The 21,659-nt window shown below is 44.5% G+C and overlaps 1 protein-coding gene across 1 annotated transcript in view; it reads right to left on the bottom strand.

Moving 5' to 3' along the window:
• Positions 1-21,328, bottom strand: part of LOC111158289 (solute carrier family 22 member 16) — a 39,418-nt gene extending 18,090 nt beyond the window's left edge. Inside the window, exons 1-3 of the mRNA XM_022520225.1 lie at positions 21,238-21,328; positions 8,223-8,702; positions 436-553 (exon numbers count right to left, since the gene is read on the bottom strand). Of these exons, the coding sequence (XP_022375933.1) occupies positions 436-553; positions 8,223-8,702; positions 21,238-21,290 (651 nt within the window). The 5' untranslated portion in view covers positions 21,291-21,328. The remainder of the gene's footprint in view (positions 1-435; positions 554-8,222; positions 8,703-21,237) is intronic.
• Between the last annotated feature and the right edge of the window lie 331 nt (positions 21,329-21,659).

Here is a 21,659-nt window from a genome sequence, read left to right as displayed (position 1 = left end):
GAAGAGCCTGAGGCCTTCTAGTGTTCATTCCTACCACACAGTATACAAAAGACTTTCTTAACAGTACACCTTAAGCATCTGTTTGGCTCCTGCCTAGGGGGCCTGACTCGACCAATAGAATTGCTCAGAAATGAAATAATGCCTTAGTGATTATGGAATGTGGATCACGTGCCAGGTGTGCCGTCAGACAGGAAGTCTGCCTAGGAAGCAACCACTTTTCATGTTAATGAATTTCACTGTAAATACAGGGCACTACTATTGCACAGAAAAAGGTCCCACTGGAGTGAACAAAGACAAGTCCTTGCTCTCTCTCACCACATTCTAAATGACCCAAACTGAGAAAGGCTCGAGATGAAAATACAGCAGAAGAATTAATGAGATGTTTTTTGTTTGTTTGTTTGTTTGTTTGTTTTAAAAAGCACACACACAACTCACCATAGCAAGAAGAAAGCGTGTGATCATGAAAGTGTAAAAATCAGATGAGAACGCCACGGCGACGCCAAAGAAAAATATTCCAGTGCTTGTGATCCACAAGACAAACCGCCTTCCTATCCTGAAAAATAAGAATCACACAGCAGGAAAACCAAGGTATGGTTAGTAACAGTTCAAACATCCTCTCCAATTCACGAAAGGTGAATACTACCTGTGTATTTAATAGCTTATGTATTGGGGCGCCTGGGGTGCTCAGTGGTTAAGCGCCTGCCTTCGGCTCAGGTCATGAACCCAGGGTCTTGGCATGAGCCCATTGGGCTCCCTGCTCAGTGGGAAGCCTGCTTCTCCCTCTCCCTCTCCTGATGCTTGTGTTCCCTCTCTTCCTGTCTCTCTCTGTCAAATAAATAAATACAATCTTTAAAACAAAACAAAAAAAAAACAGAGGTCTTGCTACATTCTGCTCCTGGAACAAGGTGCTTAGTTGCCACATATTTTCCTAACGGGGAGGGGGCATTTCTTTGTCTAAAAAGCAAACAAACAAATTGCATTCCTGACGGATTTTTTAAAATTGAGATATAATTCGCAGACCATGAAATTCAACCTTTTTTTTTAAAGTTTACACTACAGTGGCTTGTAGTATATTTACAAAGTTGCACCACGCTCATGACGAATTAATTCCAGGATATTTTCATCACTGCAAAAAAGATACTGTGCACCCAGGAGCCATCATTCTGCCTTTTCTGCTCCCTCCGGTTCCTGGCAACCACAGTTCTGTCTCTAGAGATTTGCCTGTTCTGGAGATTTTATGCGAACAGAGTCACAGAACATCTGACCTGCTGCGTCTGGCTTCTATGCGACTTCAAGTCTCGTCTTGGAGCGTCTATGGCTGTGGCGTGTATGCTGTCTGTACCTGGGTGCTGAAAGTGTACAGCAGCACTTCCTCCCTTTTTGGATCTAAATAACACTCCGACGTATGGCTATTCCACATTTGTTTGCATAGTCATCACTTGATGTAAATTTGGATTGTTTCTACTTTTTGGCTCTTGAAAATAATGCTGCCATGAACACCTTGTAAGCAAAATTTTGTGTGAATTTATGTTTTCAGTTCTCTTGGGTGTATATCTAGGAGTGGAATGGCTGGGTCATGCGGTAACTCGATGTTTAACCATTGGACAAACTGCCAAACTGTCTTCCCAAGTGGCTGCCCCATTTTTATGATCTTGCTCACAGTGTATGTGGGGACCAACTTCTCTACATCCTTGGCAACACTTGTCTGTTGTTGTCTGTCTTTTTGAGGATGGTCATCCTAGTGAATGTGCCGGGGTATCTCATTGTGGTTTTGATTTACATTTCCTTAATGATTAATGATGGTGAACATTTTTGTATGTGCTTATTGGCCATTTGTATACATTCCTTAAAGAAATATCTATCCAAATCCTTTTCCCATTTTTGAATTGGGTTCTTTGTCTTTTCATTGTTGACTTGTAAGAGTTCTTTATATATTCAGGATACTGAACCCTTATTAGATATGTGGTTCTCAAAGATTTTCTCCTTGTGAGTTATCCCTGAGAGATCATTTCAAGGCAAAAGAACATAGCTTTGAGATTCCAACCAAGACATCTGCCTGGTAAAGCAGAGGATATGGAAGCAAATTTTAAAAAACCATCCTCTGCACACCATCAGCCTTCTATGCTCCCACACATACTAGCAGGGATGGTTGGCCCTACACACCCACATTCTCCAAACTCATCTGAGCCCTGAATGCCATTTCATATGTTTTACCCATCCCCCATCAACCCATCTACCACCCACAATGTCTCTACCACCCATCTCCTGCACAGAACAGAGACCATCAGAGAAAGCCCCACAACTTCCTGCTCTGTCCACTTGCCAACACATCCTGTGTCTGCACTCAGCTCTCTCTTCCTCCCTCTGCTCTAGAGACACACACCCTTTCCTCTCCAAATACCAGTCTGCCATCTTTGTATTGGATCATGCCTCTTCCCACCTCCCGAGAACTTCCTCTAACAAATACTTTGTTTACCTCTCTCTTTCTCTCTCCTCTGACTCCTTCCTTTCAGTTTAAGTCTTTTCCAGCCAATGACAAGAACCTTCTCTGGACCCCGTCCCTCTTTCAGCCACATTACATCCTGCCTTTCTTCCATTGATGGCTTCTCCCTAAGAAATCCCTACTTCCTCAACTCCTACATTTCCTTAGCCACTGACCGCCAGGTCACCACTGGCTTTTCTGAGATCACTCTCCAGTCCCCACAGACCTCCAGGCTGCCTCCCTCAGTCTTCACATGTTTCTCTCTAGTGTCACTGACCCTCTTGCTCCTGAAGGCCCACTCCCTGTATCAGTTTGCAGAACTCCGCTTTCCACATTTGCTGTGAGGGCCCACCTGCCTCAATGCTGGCATTTCCTCAAGTCCTCTCCTGCATGCTCTCTGCCCTTGCTTGTCATCTGCTGGCCTGGCTTGGATTCCTAAAGACACAAGATTAACTTCCCCCTTGCCTTCTGCTCCTATTGGTTCTTCTCCATTTGCATGTCCTGCACAGCTGCCACCTTTTATTATTGCTGGTGGTGATGTTTTGATTCTCCCTTTTTTTCTTAATCTAGGGATCGGATATGCTCATTGGAAAACATACTCAAACATGTTTCCCTTTCGTCTAAAGTGGCTCTTTCCCTCATGTTTCCTGAATTGGTTGGTATTCTCCCCAAATCCTCTCCCTCCTGCATAGTGGTCACCAAATTATGTCTGTTTAAAAATGCCTCCTTTGGTCACTGGGGTGGCTCCGTCAATTTAAGCATCTGCCTTCGGCTTGGGTCAAGATACTGGGGTCCTAAGATTGAGTCCCACGTGGGGCTCCTTACTCAGCGGGGAGACTGATTCTCCCTCTGCCTCCTGCTCCCCCTGCTTGTGCTTTCTCTCTCTCTCCCTCTCTCTTTGAAATAAATAAGTAAAATCTTAAAAAAAAAAAAGCCTCTTCAATATGTGTCCATCTTACCCTCTCTGTCTCCCCTGCCTTCATCCTTCACCATTTCCTACCTCTTTCATTCCAAAGGCCTCCCAACTAGCCCTCCTAATGTCAAACGAGCGCACTCCCCAATCACACTTCCAAGAAATAAAAACAAACCTGGGTGTGGTTTGACTTCACTACCTTTATCCATCCTATGCTTCTGCCAAATGGGCCTCCCCACAATTCCCTGAATGTGCTAGGCTATCTTGTGACATAAAATTGTTCCCTCCCCCTTAGAAGCATTCCCAGTGAGCATCTAAAACCCAGGTCAAACATGTAGGCTTTTCTGACCATCCCCTTGGGGTCTTGCAGCAGAAATAAAGAGACAACGCACTGTAGTAATCAGGTGTTCAGGCCTGGGTTCAAATCCCAGCTCCACTGCTTACCCTCCAAATGAGCTTTCTGTGCCTCCTTTTCTACACCGGTACTTTAAATAGGGCCAATACTGCCTACCTCCCAGACTTCTTTAAATAATTAAATGAGATAATACACAAGACATTTAAAATAGCACCCAGTGCATAGTAAATGGTGCATAAATGTGAGTTGTTATTTTAAAAGCATTTGTCACATTTCATTGAAATTATCTACTTAAAAGTCTTTCTCCTCCACTGTTAGCTCTATAACGATGGAATCAGATCTTATTTCCTTGCCTTTTTATTACATCATACATACAAAAGAACGCCTACAAAAACGTATGTACAATTTGGAGAATAATAAAGACTAAAACATCTGTGATTTCACAACCCAAAGTAAGAAAGGGACCATTGCCACCCTCCCAATAGCTTCTCACATCTCTCTTGGTGTTTCCAAACCCAACTCCTTGCACCCTTTTTGGAGGGACCATTATCCTAATTTCAGCAACCATTAATTCCTTGTTTTTCATTCCATTTTACCATGTTTATAGACAGCCCAAAACAAGATAGGTTACTTTTGCTAGTTTTTGAACTTTCTATCATCAAACAGTACTGTACATCTTATTTTATGTCTTGCTTCTCTCACTCAATACCATTTTTGGAGATTCCTCTCTGAGCAATGTTTCATCCATTGCATGGCCACACAACCCACAGCAAGAAATACTGCCATACGTGTGTCTACAACATGGCTGAAGCATATCTGGGTTCCTTGCATGGCCAGGCTGGTAGCAACAATGCTGTAAGAGACTTCTGATGCACATACCCATGTGGATACATGCAAGGGCATCTCCAAGGCCCAACCCCTGGGACATGTGAGTTGTGCACATCTCCAAATTTTCTGTATAATGAGAAACGATTCTTCAAAGTTTTCCTAATTGGCAGTCTTAATTTGCCTTCACACCAGCAGGGCGAGATATCCTATTACCCATTATCCTCACCAACACTTGGCATTACAAGACTTTCTACTTTTGACAACTGGTCAAAAATAAACAGTATGGTTATAGATCATTGACACCCTTTTCCTCTTTCCATTAGCTGTCTGGATTTTCTCTTCAAATCTTTTTCCCAGTTTTCTATTTGGTTTGTCTATCTTTTTCCTATTGATATAAAGTCCTCTAAGTATCCTGGATTCTAATCTTTTAGTTATATGTAAAGCAAATATTCTCTCTCTTTTTCTCTCTAGCTTGTCTTTCTTCCCTTAATGGTGTCTTTTCATGGACATAAATTCTAGTGAAGTAAAATTTATTCATTTTTTCCTTCATGGTTAGTGCTTTTTGTGTCTTAAAAAAGATCTTCCCTTCCTTCACTTAAGTTGCTTCCATATCTTGACTATTGTAAATAATGCTACAGTAAACATAAGAATACATATATCTTTTCAAATTAGTGTTTCCATTTTCTTTGGGTAATTACTCAGTAGTAGAATTACTGGATCATATGATATTCCTATTTTTAATTTTTTGAGAAACTTCCATACTATTTTTTCACAGTGATTGCACCAATTTACATTCCCACTAATAGTGCATAAGGGTGCCTTTTCTCCACAACTTCACCAACACTTGTTATTTCTTGTGTGGTTTTTTTTTTAATTTATTTTAGCCATTCTGACAGGTGTAAGGTGGTATCTCATTGTAGTTCTGATTTGCATTTAGTGATGTTGAGCACCTTCTCATGTCTGTTGGCCATCTGCATGTCTTCTGCCCAGTTTTTTTCTTCTGCCCGTTTTTTAATCAGATTGTTTTTCTGATGTTGAGTTGTATAAGTTCTTTGTAGCTTTTGAATACTAACCCCTTATGTATATATCATTTGCAAATATCTTCTCCCATTCCATAGGCTGCCTTTTCATTCTGTTGATCGTTTCCTTCACTATGCAAAAGCTTTTTATTCTTGGGTAGCCCCGATAATTTATTTTTGTTTTTTATTTCCCTCTCCTGAGGAGATATCGCTAGAAAAACGTTGCTAAGGCCAATGTCAAAGAGATTACTCCCTATGTTTTCTTCTATGCATTTCATGGTTTCAGGTCTCATATTTAGGTTTTTTAAGTCGTTTTGAATTTATTTTCATGTATGATGTAAGAAGGTGGTCCAGTTCCATTTTTTTGCATGCAGCTGTTCAGTTTTCCCTGCACTATTTATTGAAAAGAGTGTCTTTTCCCCTTCATATATTCTTGCCTCCTTTGTTATAGATTAATTGACTGACTAATTCATTTCTGGACTCTGCAATGGCATTTAAAAATTTTTCTATTTACTACTAGTAGATATAAACATAATTAATTTATATGTATTGATAACATATCGAGCAATCTCATTAAATGTTCATTAATTCTAACAATTCATCGGTTGGATTTTCTTCATACACAATTGTATGCTAAAAATAATGGCTTTTTTCCTTCTTTTTGCTTAGGCATTTCTCTCTCCTTCTGTTTCTCCCTCTTTTTTCCTTCACTGTTTTGCTTTATAGTACTAGAATCTCTAGCACAAAACTAGGCAGAAGCAGTGTTTCATATATCTTTGTAGGTTCCTGATTCCAAAGCAAAAGCTTTTGACATTTTACATTAAGATGTTCATGGTAGATCTTTTTGTAGATACCTGTTATCAGGTTAAGGACATTCTTCTACTTTTAGTTTTTGTCATGAATTAATTTTGAAATTTATCAAATGTTTTTCCTGTATTTATTGAGTTGCAAATATGAGTTTTGTCCTCTACTCTGTTAATGTAGTAAATTCCATTGAATAGTTTCTAATACTAAGTATATTTCAGACCTTACCCCTCCACCGTCATGAATTTTAATCTCTCATATTTTCCATCTGGCTCTCTGATGTTTATTATTAATAATTTTTTTCTGAGCTCTCATCCATTTTATTCATTCTTTCTTTACTTGTATATAACAGGTTGTCACAACTACCAGGAATTTGTCAGTCACTTATTTTGGTCTGTATTTCTAGATGTTCTAGGCAGTTATTCTTCAATTTTATAACATTTTAAAATACAATTTCCAGGGGGTGCCTAGCTGGCTCTGTTGGTGGAGCATGCGATTCTTGATCTTGAGGTCATGAGTTCAAGCCCCATGTTGGGCAAAGAGCTTACTTTAAATAAATAAGTAAATAAATAAATAAATTTAGTTAATTTTTCTCATTTTGTTAAAATACAATGTCCAGGTTTTTATCAATAATTTTAAGCTTGTCATCTATTCCTTTAAGAGCAGTGAACATAGTGGATTTTTGACTTACCCCGGACAATTCTAGTATTTGAAGTCTTTGTGCAGAGGGCTGCTTTTGCTGCCTACTGCTTCTGCTGACTCTTACTCATGGTGCCTTCTGACCATAGGTTTTGGCTCTGACTGGCCTCATTTCCACACCTTCCACACAACTACCAGGAAGGCAGTTACAGAACAGAAGATTCTTAATCATAGAAACATAACTTCAGCCACCAAATAATAACTAGACTCCACTTCCCTAATTTCATTATTCAAACAGCACCTCATGGGATGTCAATGAGAAGTGGGGAGACCTGGGCACTCTTCCCTTTAGGCTTCCATAGACTCTGCCTCCATTGGCTTTCACTTTTAGTATGGCCCCGGCTACAACAAAGCCTATACTTTTATTCTGGACATGTTTGTTGGCCCCATTAGACTAGTTCACCCCAATGGCAGGGATTTTGACCTAAGCTGCTGCCTTCAGGTTCCCAGGACCCAGCACCTGCCTATAGAATTCACAACTATGGGACCAAATAAATTCATCTCTGTGTATTAGCACAGGTACTTAAAGTGTAGTCCACGTCCATAGGGAGGAACTTTGCTTTATGTAAATGTTATGTACCCATTTTTGTGTGTGTGTTTTTTTTTAAATATGGCTAGTGTATCAAATCCACAATTTCACAGATATTACTGCTTAGAACCAGGCTATATCTATTAAAAAGCAAGTCTATTTAAACATATATATATATATATATATATATATATATATATATATTCAAGTAATAACAAGTATTTATTGAGTTGCTATATGTCCAAGGTAATTTTTCTGCATTAATTTTGCAATAACCCTTTGAAGTGAGTGCTATTATTTTCATCACCAGCTTACAAACTAGTTTCTGAAACACAGGTCATACAATTTTCCCAGGGCTCATGGCTAGTAAGGTAGAACCAGGATCTGAACCCAGGTCGGCTATCATCAGAACGCATGCTCTAACTACTAGGTTTTTTGTGTGTCCCTAAATAACAGATCAGCAAAGAGGTAGGTATCTAGATAGGAGGTGTGAATATGACTAAAATTTTCAACATAATTTCCTGACCTCTAAGAAAATCAGATAGGAAAATGAGCCTTACACTGATGCAACAAACCGAAATACTGCATTTTACCTGTCAGAAAAGTGGCCAAAAATCATCGCTCCCAGCAGGACTCCCACCATAAATACGGGCTGGACCATCCTTGCATACCATTCTCGGTTACAGACCAGATCCCACTGAGTCACCACGGTGCTGTCCCACTTGCTCTTGTCATAGATGTAGCCATCCAAACAAGGAAAGCTACTCTTCTGGCCATTATAATCAGAGTTCAAAGCAGACTTGTCATCCCTCCGGAATCGGTGACAACTTGTCAGCTCCCAGACCTCACCATTCTGCAGCTGCACTATAATCTGATCTTTACGGCCTGTGAAAAACAGGATCCAGATGTCCTCCAACCTCCAAATAGAGATATTGCCGAAAAGAACCTGACTCACATTGCCTGGAGGCCTGCAAGTATGGTAGGGGGACACTGTCAGGAACACAGATGCCAAGTAGTGGATACCACAAGAGATGTTCTGGAAGGCACATATAAAATAGAGGAATTTCTGAAATCTGCAAAGAGAAAAAAAGCAAGTTACTATATCTGGCCTACAGGTTCAAAAAGACTATAAGTAAATATGAAGGGTATTCATCACATTTAGCTTAATATATATACAGATGGATAAATACAGAAATAATTAGATGTTTCCATACATATATGTGTTATTTGTTATCATATATACATAACTATGTTAGGTGAACCCACAAGTAATGACATTGAGACGGGGAACTAAAGGGACCCCATGAAAAACTACTTTTCCTGCTTCTAGTCTTCCTAGGACCTACACCCCACCCCTTACACACGCCTTACAGAACAGATAATGTATGTCCTCCTTATAAAGGCCAAGGAGTTCATGATTTCTTTGGAGACTTCCAGTATAGTAGATAGCATCTAAGGAGTGACCAGGTGGAGTCATAAAGAATGTTTTCCAAGACCACGAACTCATCAAGACCCCTGGCTGCAAGGCATAAGTGACTTATGGGGGACAACTAAACACTCATCTTTGTTCCCAGATACCTGAGAAGATGCTGCACCAGACAATCCCCAATAAAAACCCCAGACTCCAAGCAAAGATGAAACTCATTCTCCTTTCCTTTCCGACTTTCCCAGAGACTCTGTCTATATCTGCTCTCTCTATGTCTTCAATAAACCTTGCTCTCATTTCCTCTTGGCTCACATTTGGTTTCTAGACTGCACAAAGCCAAGGACTCTCCTGGTTGATCCTGCAGGACATCCTCTGGGTTCTCAAACCTGGCCAATCCGCATCAACATCCCAATAGCAGCACGCACACCCAGTGCCCAGATTTTGTTTTCTAAATACCATTTCTTCATTAAAAGGAACCAGGAAAAATGGCTAATTTGAGGACAGAACAGGAAAAATTAAAAGTATGGCTAAAGCATCTTATAGAATCAGAAAGTAAAGAGGCATGTAAAAATACAAAAGGTTGGGGGCATGTCACAGGGACACAGGAATCCATCTGAAAAAGCTCACGATTTGAGCAACGAAATAAATAGCATGGTATATCCCAAGGTGTAAAATAAATCTACAAGTCTATGATGTTTTGTTTAATTTTATGTGTCAACAAGAATGGGCTAAGCCCAGATACCTGGTAAACATTATTTCTGGATGTGTCTGTGAAATTAACATTTGAATGGGTAGATGGAGTAAAGGAGATTACTCTCACTGGTGGGTGGGCATGCTGATCCCACTGAGGGCCTGACTATAGCAAAAGGTGGGGGAAGGGCAAATTCATTCTCTCTGCTGGGGCTGAGACATCCATCTTCTCCTACCCTTGAACATTGGAATTCTTGGTTCTCAGGGTTTTGGACTCAGACCCAAACGGGGAAAGTGAAGGACTCCATAAAAACCTGCCTTTTGCTCCTTTTCCTGCTTCTATTCCTTTTTTTTTTTTTTAAGATTTTATTCATTTATTTGACAGAGGGAGAGAGATCACAAGTAGGCACAGAGGCAGGCAGAGAGAGAGGGGGGATGCAGGCTCCCAGCTGAGCAGAAAGCCCAATGTGGGGCTTCATCCCAGGACCCTGATATCATACCTGAGCCGAAGGCAGAGGCCCAACCCACTGAGCCACCCAAGTGCCCCCTTGCTTCTATTCTTGCTAGGGCCTACTTTATACATGCCTCAGAAGGCAGACAGTAGGTCCTCCTTGTAAGGAACACAGAGTTAATGGTTTCTTTAGAACAGATAATATCCAAGGAAGAACCAGGTGAGAACGACCAACCGGATGAAGCTGTTATAGGCATATTTCAGACCACCGGTGCTAGACATCCATCTCAACGCCAAGGTCCCTGCCTCTAAGGAATAACACCTTTCGTCTCCATACTAACTTGTTCCTGGATGCCTAAGAGGACACGTACACCAGACCACGAACCTCAGTAAAAACCCCCGAACCCTGACCAAAGACGAGATTTCCTCCTTTCCTTTCTGAATCTCCCAGAAGTTCTGTCTATACTCTCTCTATACTTTCAATAAATAAACTCTGCTTTCCCCTCCCACTGGCTCAGGTTTGATTTCTATCCTGTGCACAGTCAAGGACTCTCTTGGCCGGTCCTGCGGGACCCCTTGGGGGTCCTCAGACCCAGCCTGGTAGCAACTAGACCACGACTTACATCATCAGCCCCCCGATTTTCAGGCCTTCAGTTGGACCTCACAAGTACAACACCGGCTATCCTAGATCCCAGCCTCCAGAGAGCACATTGTGTGACTCCATAACTGTGTAAGTCAATTCCTATAATACATCTCTCATCTGTATCTCTCTCTATATCCTATTTGTCCTGTTTCTCTAGGGGACCTTGATGAATACAGATTTTGGTACTAAACATAGTTTTAAACAGAATAGAATTTAAAGAATGAACTTTCTGGGGACAACCTGGGTAGCTAAGTTGGTTAAGCAACTGCCTTTGGCTCAGGTCATGATCCTGGAGACCCAGGACTGAGTCCTAGATCAAGCTCCCTGCTCTGCAGGGAGTCTGCTTTTCCCTTTGCCTCTCCCCCTTCTCATGCTCTCTCTTTCTCTCTCTCTCTCTCTCTCTCTCTTTCAACTAAATACATACATACATACATACATACATAAATATTTTTTATATGAATTTTACTATCTTAGATGCCTCCTATGACTGGAGTCATGCAATAGTTATTCTTTTTGTGTCTGGCTAATTTTACTTAGCAAAATGTCCTCAAGGTTCATCCATATTGCTGTGTATTGCAGAATTTCCTTCTTTCTCTTAAGGCTGAATAGTATTCCACTGTAGGGTACACACCACATTTTCCTTACCCACTCATTTGTGGATACACACGGAGGTTCTTTCCACATCTTAGCTATTGTGACTAGGGCTGCCCATGGGATACCCATAAACATGGAAGGGCTAATATCTCTTTGAGATCCTGTTTTCAATTCTTTTAAACATATACCCAGAAGTGGGATTGCTGGATCATATGGTGGTTCTATTTTTTAATTTTTTGTGGAACCTCCATACTGTTTTCCTTGGCGGCTACACCAGTTTGCATTCCCACTGGCAGCACGCAAGTGTTCCAACTTCTCCACATCCTCACCAACACGTGTTGTCCTTTGTTTGTTTGTTTTTTAATAATAACCACCCTGACAGGTATAAGGTGATATCTCATTGTGCTTTTGATTTGCATTTCCCTGGTGATTAATGATAAAGGGAGCTTTTTCATACACCTACTGACTATTCGCATATTTGGCCTTCTCTCTCCCAGCTTGCACCAATGGTGCAACTCATGGGAGCTCCTAAAGTCAGAGGATGGAGTAAAAGACTTGGGCCTGATTTTACAGATGGTTCCACACCATATGCAGGCACTGCCCGGAAGTGGACAGCTGAAGCACGACAGCCCCTCCCTGGTACAGGCCTGAAGGACAGTCGTGAAAGGAAACCCTCCCAGTGAACAGAACTTCGAGCAATGCACCTAGTTACACTTTGCTTGGAAGGAGAAATAGCCAGACATGTGATCATATATCAACATGTAAGCTGTGGCAGATGGTTTGGCTGGATGGTCAGGACTTGGAGGGCACACGACCAGAAAATGGGCGTCAAAGAAATTTGAAGAGGAGGTATGCGGGCAGACCTCTAGGAAGAGGCAAGAAATGTGAAGATATTGGTGTCCCATGTGAATGCTCACCAAAGGGATTATTAAAATCCTCCTCAGCAGATAGCATGATCCATCCTGCGGGTACTAGCTGGCCTCTTTCCCAAGCCACCCTGTCATTGCCCATTGGGCTCATGAACAAAGTGGTTATGGTGGCAGGGACACAGGTCATGCATGGGCTCCGCATCTCGGTGAGCTGATCTGGCTCAGACACCACTGAGAACCACATCTGCCAGCAGCAGAGACCAACACTGAGCCCCAATATGGCACCACGGCTGGGGTGAGTGTCTGCTTACTGTGCAGACCATGTGGGCAACACTTCGTCCTGACTAGAACAGACACTGGGTATAGACTTGCCTTCCCTGCACAATGCTTCGGCCAAAACTACGAGACTTACAGAATGCTCTATCCACCACTGCGGTATCCCACACAGCATTGCTTATGATGAAGAAACTCACTTCACAGCAGAAGAAATAACGGCAGCGGGAACCTGCTCATACCACTTACTGATGTTACCACATTCCCTACTATCCTGAAGCAGTTGATTTGAGAGAATGGTGGACTAGCCTTTTGAAGACTCAATTACAAAGCCAGCTAGGTGGCAACAACATGCAGGGCTAGGAAGAGATTCTCTAGAAAGCTGTGTATGCTCTGAATCAGGCTCCGATATATGGTGCTATTTCTCGCACCCATGAGTCTAGGAATCAAGGGGTGGAAATGGGAGTTATACCACTCACTGTCACACCGAAGGACCCGTTAACAAAATTGTTGCTTCTTGTTCCCACATCCTTATGCTCTGCTAGCCAAAGATCTTAGCTCCAGAGGGAAGAATGTTTCCACCAGGAGACACAACGATTCCACTGAACTGGAAACAAAGACTGCTGCCGTCAGAGCACTTCGAAGCCAAATGGCGCTGTTGACATCCATGATCTTCATCTCCCTGCCTACTTCTCAGAGCTGCCCAACCTGGTCCTGGAGCTCCCCCTCCCTAGAAGGCGCTTCCAACCATCCTTTAGCTCCCTTGTTCTCAAACTTTTTGTTCTCAGGAGGCCTTATATTCTTAGAAATCTTGAGGATCCCAAGGGCTTTGTCTTTATGTGAGTTGCCAGTATGTGTTAGAAATTAAAATGGAGAACACTTTATATATTTATTCATCCGCTCAAACATGTTAACATTAAAGAACATACAGCTATAGTTTTCAAAACAAAATGAAACAAAATTAGTAAGAATGGTGGCATTTTGCATTTAAAACTTATAAAAATGGGGCACCTGGCTGGCTTAGTCAGTGGAACGTGTGACTCTGGATCTTGGGGTTGTGAGTTTGAGACACATTGGGTGTGGAAGTTGCTTAAAAATAAAATCTTCAACACCCCCCTACATACACACACCACTTAGATTAAAAGAAGACCCCTAGTTTCTCCAGTCAGTGTCTGCATTCCATCTGATACATTTTTACACTTCAGCTAGCCTCTGGAAGTCTACTGTATCTTCATGAAAAATGAGAGTAAAGATGGCAACTAATGTCTCTGTGTTACCATGACAGTGGTTTGGACCTTGCAGACCCCGAGATGGCACAGGGCACATTGTGAGAATTGCTGGCCTTGCCTGTTCCCCCTACGGTATTTTCTCTCCACTCTTCTCATCCCCCTAAAATGAAACACCTGTCATTCATTTACTCATGTTCTCTCCCATGGCTTTCTCTTCTCTGGTCACAACAGACAGCTCAAGTGCACTCCTGTTCTTTCTGTTGAGTTTTTAGAGAACACCAGGTGAATGTTTTCTATTTCTCTACCAAATCAATAACAATAAAAGGCCCATAATAGGTTGAAAGAAAGTCCCATAAAGGTAGAAACTGTAATGAAGCCACTTTCGAATCTCCTATAGCACCTTGCCTGGTGTGTAGTGCGGTGTCTGTAGAATGTCCCAGAATCCCTCAGGGTTCAAGTGAACAGCACTGAGGTTAATGTGTCCTCAATGCCTCTGGTAAAGAGAGGTGCTCAAGAGGCCAGTGTATAAAGAATTTTGAGAAAGTATTTTTTTGGCTGGGTTCTCCATTAGAAAAAAAAAAAGTGTGTGTATGTGTGTGCAGAGATGTATAAAATGAACATATATGGATATATAATATTTATATACTGAATTAACACCTTATGCATATTGAAATAAAATTTCACATATATACTTACTTGTATACACACGTTCATATGTAAAATGGGTGTTTTCTGTGGTTCTCCAAAAGATCATCTTGGCCCACCACGAGATGGACACACCCCACTCTGAAGGCTATCACAAGTTGGCAAGGCTAAGCAAAGTCGCAGAAGTGGTGATGTGAAGTCAGCAAGCAGGCAACCCCCCAAGTCCTCAGGGACCACTGCCAAGATGGTACGTGGCATCCTCACTTCTCATAGAACCCCGCGTAGATTAAAAAAAAAAAAAAAAGTAAAATGGAATCAACTTAGTGGGCTGTAGCTATCAGGACGCCACACGCCGGAGCTGGCCACAATTTCAAAATTCAACTCTGGACCTGGCACTGGCCCCGGCAGCTAGTTCAGAAGAGAAAAACACAAAGCTAAAAGTAAGCCAGAATCAAGTGACTTTTTTCTAGCAGCAGAAAGGGAGGGAGAACACACAGATACTATTCTCAGGGTCTCTGGGGGATGGGCAACCAAGAGAAGAGCCTAGAGCGAAGCTTGAGTCCTTGGGGCTAGAGGGAAGCCAACTCTGTTTTTCCAGAAAACGTGCCCCTGCCCAAAGAAAGACTATCAGAAATCCGCCTCACTGAGTCCACATAGAGGGACTGGATAGGAACAGCAGGCTGGAAAGACAAGCCTGACTTGTTGAGACTCAAAAGATCCCGAGAGGCTAAGACCACAGCTTGAAAGGGTAGTGTGGGAGCCCCCCAGCCCTCCAGGTCACTAACCCCCAGGCACAGGTTCCTAGATGTCACGTAGAGTCCCAGGGTCAAGGCTCTGCCCTTGGCCTGTGAGCACCTGGCAAGGCTGGTAGGTCACCGGCCCCCAGGCAACAGGCTGATGAATTCAGGAGGTTTTTCTTCCCTCCCTGGCAATCTCTCAGGAAGCATTTCCCAGCCTGTTAAGGTTGATCACTAGCTAGAAGGGGCCTATTCGAGAATCCCATCTGAGTGGTTCTGCTTCTGTCAGGCAGATTCTAGATGGGCCTGTTCTTGCACAGCAGAGGTTTCCCGTTTCCCTCCCCCCGTTTACACCTGTAGCTCGCTATGTGCATAACACTTTATTCGGCCTTGTCCTGGTCACTGGGTGTTGGCTCACGCACTTTAGCACCTGGGTTGGTACCTAAATAGTTTCATCCCCTCGAATGGTTCCACCATTGAAAAGTTCACATTCCACTGACCATCACCTCCCCCCTTCCCAGCTCCTCTAGTCCTTCCCGTTGACCCCATTCCCAGCACCAACCAGGTGCCCGGTCTTCGGATCCCACCAGCTTCTCTAGTTCATTGCTGCCTTCCTGGTTTGAACTCCTTCCCCTGGCAGCCTGAACCCCACAGTCAACACTCAAACTCCCTACACACACACACACACACACACACACACACACACACACACACACACACATATACCACCCACCCTGGCAGGCCTCTGAAGTTAGGATTTGTCTTCTCCCACCCCTAGTGACTGTATTTCAGGAGGTCTGAGGTAGGATCCAGAACTCTATATAAAGATTAAAAAGTTTCCTAAGAGATCCTGATATGGATGAGAAACACTACCCTAGGAAATCAAATTCTCTGGCTGAACAATCTGTTGATCCAAGGTTTGACATCTGAAATACTTAACAACTGTTGTGGAGCCACTGGAACTCTCACAAACAGCCTGTGAGGCATAATGTGTTATAACTACTTTGCGATTCTGTTTGGCAGCTGACCACAGGCACACTCAGCAACAGAGTGATTCCTCTCCCCAGTAGGCACCCAACAGAATGTGGGTACAAACTCCTGCCCTTACAACGCACCTTCTGTTCTGCAGAGTGACCTCCCTAATATCTGAACTCCTTAGCATGCCATAAAAAAACGTTCTTGGGGATGATTGTGAGCTTATGTCTCCCCTTCCTTCTCTCACCCTCATACTACACCTTAAACGATGTAGACAAGACAAACTACATGTGATAAGCCAAACCTGGAGACAATCTAGATGTCTATTAACAGCAGATGAATAAATCATGGAATATCCGTGCCATGACACACTGTCCACCAGTGGAAATCAACAAAGTACTGTGACATACAGTATGGGTGAATCTTCCATATATGATGTTGAACAAAAGAAGCCAGACCAAAAGTACCTGATTTTTTACTCTATTTATATAATATTTGGAAACAGGTAAAACTAGGGGTACCTGGGTGCCTCAGCTGGTTAAGTATCTGCCTTCAGCTCAGGTCATGAACCCAGTGTTCTGGGATTGAGCCTCACATCAGGCTCCCTGCCTCTCCCTCTCCATCTGTGCTCATGCTCTCTCTCTCTCTCTCTCTCTCAAGTAAATAAATAAAATCTTTAGAATCAGGCAAAACTCGCCTATGGCAGCAGATATGAGGACAGTAGTGAGTGGGGGCGGGGGAAGTGCTTGGGAAAGGGTGTGAGAATGGGTGGTCTAGCAGTGGTACTTCATGGTAATTCATCAGGTTGTAGATTACAGTGTATACTTTTCTGTGTATATGTAATATATCAACTTAAACATTTTATATCTACAAGCCCCAGAGAGCGGGAAAAGGAGTCACCAACGCCCTGCCGAGGCACGATTGGAATGGGTACCAAGTCACACCCAGTCTGTCCACCTGGTGCCTACCAGCTGGATTTCAGCCCTGAATGGCCACCCAATCCATGCTGACAAGGAGGCGTCTTGTTGAGCAATATATTATTTATCCAAATGCCTATTAAATGTCTCAACCCAGAAATCCCATGCGGAACTCAGAACACTCTCAAATAGATCCCAGCCCCAAGCCTGCTCCAGCTGGAGTGTGTAACTGTTTCTGAGTTTCAGACACCATCATCTACACAAAGCAGAAATATGGGGCATGGGGTGGAAGGCCAAGAGGGCCTTCCCACTTCTCCTCCATAAGCAGGAGGTCCTGTCAATTCCACCTGTTAAGACTTTCTAGTCCTCCCTGTTCACATCCCCCCATCCCCGCCTCGGTCCAGACCCTCCTTATCTCCCCTGGGCTCTTCCCTAGGTCTTCTCTGGGCTCTGCCCAAACTCCCACCCTTCCAACGCACTGTCTATTCTGCAAGGTGACCTTCCTAACACCTGAACTCCATAGCATGCCACACAAAAACGTTCTTGGGGATGACTGTGAGCTTACCTCTCCCCTTCCTTCTCTCAGCCTCATACTTCCTAATCCAGAAATAATAAACCACCTAGGAGTCTCTGAACAGTCCAAGCTAGTTCACATAACTATGCATTCTATGTGCCAGAAAGATCCAGAGTATCCTTTCAATTCAAACTTCCCTTTCCCTGTTGCAAGAAGAACTTCTTAAAAAAAACAAGACCCTACTTCCCTAGGCATCTAGCATTGTGACATATCACTGTCACCCTTACAAAGACTGTTGTGCATCAGGTGTTACCCATGGGCCCAACCTAAGGCCCCTGCAGGATAATACTAACAGATACAACACACCACCATGTTCGCAGCTAGAGAGACACACTAATGGAAAAACAATCATACAGACACAATGGGCAGAAAACCCAGAAGCAAAGGATAACAAAGATGACCAGAACCCTTAGAAAATGGACCTCTATAACTTTGGTGACAGGTGAAGAAATGACTGTCAGTCCTAGATTTATATTATTCTGTACAAAGAAGCCTAATGGGTGCCAGCCCAGTGTGGTTAAGAGTAGGGACTCCAGGGCGCCTGGGTGGCTCAGTGGGTTAAAGCCTCTGTCTTCGGCTCAGGTCATGGTCCCAGGGTCCTGGGATCGAGCCCCACATCAGGCTCTCTGCTCAGCAGGGAACCTGCTTCCTCCTCTCTCTCTGCCTGCCTCTCTGCCTACTTGTGGTTTCTGTCTGTCAAATAAATAAATAAAATCTTTAAAAAAAAAAAAAAAAAAAAGAGTAGGGACTTCAGAGCCAGACTGCCAAGATTTGAATCTTGTGTCTGTTACTTACAAACTCCTTAAGCTTACTCATTAAACTTTCTCTGCCTCGGTTTTCTTATCTGAAAAATGGGTTGTTCTGGGACTGAAGACAGTTAATACGTGTACAGCATTATGGCATGCTGTCAGTGCATAGAAGAGCTAACTATGATGTTCCTAAGGCAAAGTCAAAAGGGAAGAACGTAAACAGCTTCAGATACTGAAAAAGAAAAAGAAGAAAAAAAAAAAGCAAAACAAAACTACCTATGTCCATAGATGTAAATCAGCTATAGACTCCACATTCCCACTCTGATATGTCAAATCCTTTCTCTCCTTAAATCAAGACAACTTGGGCGTCCACGTTCTCCGTCTATCCCAGCATAGATGCCTGAGTGTGATTCCTCAATTCCCTCTCACAGGGGCCAGAAGTCAAAATTTATGCAACTTCAGTTAACGGCTGCAGGACAAGACCTGGAATGGCTTTTTAATTCTTAAGTGCCCTGCTTTCCTCTCTTAAAGGTGATTAGGATAGTGCTTCCTCACCCTAGAAATGACTAATGAGAAATGAAAGATAATTAGGGTTCTCTACTTAACATTGTCACTAGGTTTCCTTAAAAGAAGGCTAATAACAAAACACAATGACTTCCCTTTCTATTTATAAACAATAAAGAGTACAATTAGAGCAAATATCAGAGAAAACGGGGTGTCCTGTGCTCTGGTCACACTGTTTTGTTTTTTTTTTTTACCTTCTTCCGTAAGCTTGTTACCCTTACCTTGCTACATGCTGCTTTCACAAGCCAACTGTTCCCACCAGGATGAGGACCCAGGTAACAGTAACAGCCATGCCTTACTGAGAACATCCTGAATATTAAAACTTTGATGTACATGACCGTGGCCGGCTAAGAGTTGTCTCCCCCAATCCATTCTCCTCTTCTCCCACCATGCAGACCTTCATCTGACCCACGTGGGTGAGGACAATGAGGGCAGATGCTTCAAGCACAGAGGGAGAGCCCCCATGCTGTGGACGACAGACCTGCCTCAGCCACTTGGGTCCCTGGATGATCCCATGGGACAGAACCTACCCTGAACAGTTACTGGAGAGGGACAAACTTCCAACTGAGGGGTCTCTTTGGTAGCCAAACACCAACTGATATAATGACCCAAGTTAATCCCTAAAATACAGAGGGAGAGAATGGTATTAGTCCCTCTTACCTCATAGGGCTACTATAAGGATGAATGAGAGGCTGCCCGTGGAACCCTTGAAATTAATACCTAGAGTGCTATTATTATCCCCATTCTACAGGTGAGGACATAGTTAGTAAAATGCTCACAGCCAGAGAGTTAGCATGTGGTAGAGCTAGGCCTGGAATTCAGACATCCAACCCCAGAGCCGATCTTGTAACCCCCCTGCTGTTCTGCTTCAAGAAAGATAAAACAAGATAATGTATAAAGACCCTGTAGAGCCCTGGGGTTGGTATCTGTAGTGCTCAGGAGAGCATCACAGTTCACAGCGTGGGCTGTGGAAACTGATGGACATCTGGTGACATCCAACCCTACCCTCGGATTACCAGATCCAAGAGGGAGGCACAAGCCCCAGCTTTCTCCTGTGTAAAATGAAGGATGCCACCAATCTCAGGGAGCTGTAGTGAAGACTGCAGGTAACAGGTGCAAAGAGCTTCTGACACAGCAGAACAGGAGGAAGCAGAGGACAACTGGGGCCTCTTGCCCCTCCGCTCACCGCTCAACCCCCTTTCTGGGGGCTGGACACAGAAGAATAACCAAATTCTGTGCAGCATCCAACTTGGAGAGCAGCACTGCATCATCTCCTCACTACAAGCCCGGGAGGGAGGTAAGGCAGGAATGACTGTGATTCCTGTTCTGGGGATAGGAAACTGAGGCACAGTATTCCCAGAATCATATTAGAGGTAAGAGGCAGGCCAGGATTTGGACTCCGCTCCAATCTCGGATGATCAAGCTGTATGGCCGCGGACCAGGCTGCCTCTCCTCCCCAAAACTTTCTGGGTCAGACAGAGGAGCGTTTCTCCATGAACGGGTGAATGAAATATTTTAATGTCTTAATCAATTTTACAAATGAAAGGAGGTTGTCAAGTGGCTCCATGTGGGTCCCAGTGTAGGGTGTCTGTGGGTCCCTGGCCGGACCAGCCTCAGTTTCCCAATCATTAAGGATGCAAACATTTTCTCTGCAAGGGCATCAGATGAAGCACTGTGTGCAACCACCCGACACAATGTACGTGGCACTTGTTAGGTTTCTATAAATGGCAACAAAATCTGACTAACGGTTGTTCCTGGGGCACTCCCTGCCAGGCACAGAGGGAGACCCTATAGGGCTGAGCTGGACAGCCACTTGTCTGGGAAAGTGAAAGAGGAGCCGGTTTGGCGGACCAGAGAAACCGGCCGCCAGGGACCGGCAGGCACTCCTCTACTAGGGTGACCGGGCGTCTCCGGCCGGGCCTGGGGACTCCGGCTCCCACAGACGACGCGCCCCGGGTCCCACCTGTCACAGCAGGCGGGCCGGCCGGGGCCGCACTCACCACCCGCAGGGCCAGCCCCGGGGCCCCTCTGCTCACTGTAGAGGAGGTCTCCGCGCCAGAGCCCGAGAGGACAAGGCCAGGTCAGAGTCAGCAGTCTGGACGCGGGTGTTCCGACTTCCCCACGAGAGCAGGGGGACAGGTTTTCGGATCGCTAGCGCCGCGCGAGAACCCCACCGCAACGGAAAGAAACAGACCCCACCGGCGCCTCCTCCACGTGGCTCCCGCTCCCCTCCGCCAGTCGTCCCTCCTCCTCCCCACCCCCAGCTCCCTACCTGCCGAAGTGCCCCACGCGGTCAAAAATCGGCTCCAAATTGTGGGACCGCATGGTGCCGCCGTGCACTGCGCTCCCAAGTTGGACACTCAGAGCTTGCCGAGCGCCGGGGCCGCAGGCACCGCGCCCCGCCCCGCCCCTCTCCGCCCCGCCCCAGCCAGCCTCGCCCCGAGGGGCCAGCCGGGCAGTCTGTGTCCCCCGCGCGCCACAGGGTGCGGGCAGCGCTCACGGGGCCGAGCTGGCTTCCTCGCTCCTCGGCGCTGGCTCTCCCCGCCGCGGCGGCCTCGTCCCGTGAGCGCTGTGGTCCCGGGAGCACACCGTCTCACCCGCTTCCTCCCCGCCTCCCGGTCCGACCCTCGGCGCACACCCCATCCGACTGGTCGCCTCTCTTTCGAGGTCCACGCAGTGCCAAGGCAGGAAGAC

Source organism: Enhydra lutris, unplaced genomic scaffold, assembly GCF_002288905.1.
Source record: "Enhydra lutris kenyoni isolate GAN:26980312 unplaced genomic scaffold, ASM228890v2 scaffoldscaffold58, whole genome shotgun sequence".
In the NCBI taxonomy this organism is placed as follows: Eukaryota; Metazoa; Chordata; class Mammalia; order Carnivora; family Mustelidae; genus Enhydra; species Enhydra lutris.
The sequence above is the reverse complement of the archived record's forward strand: the minus strand, read 5'-3'. Positions and strand labels throughout refer to the sequence as shown.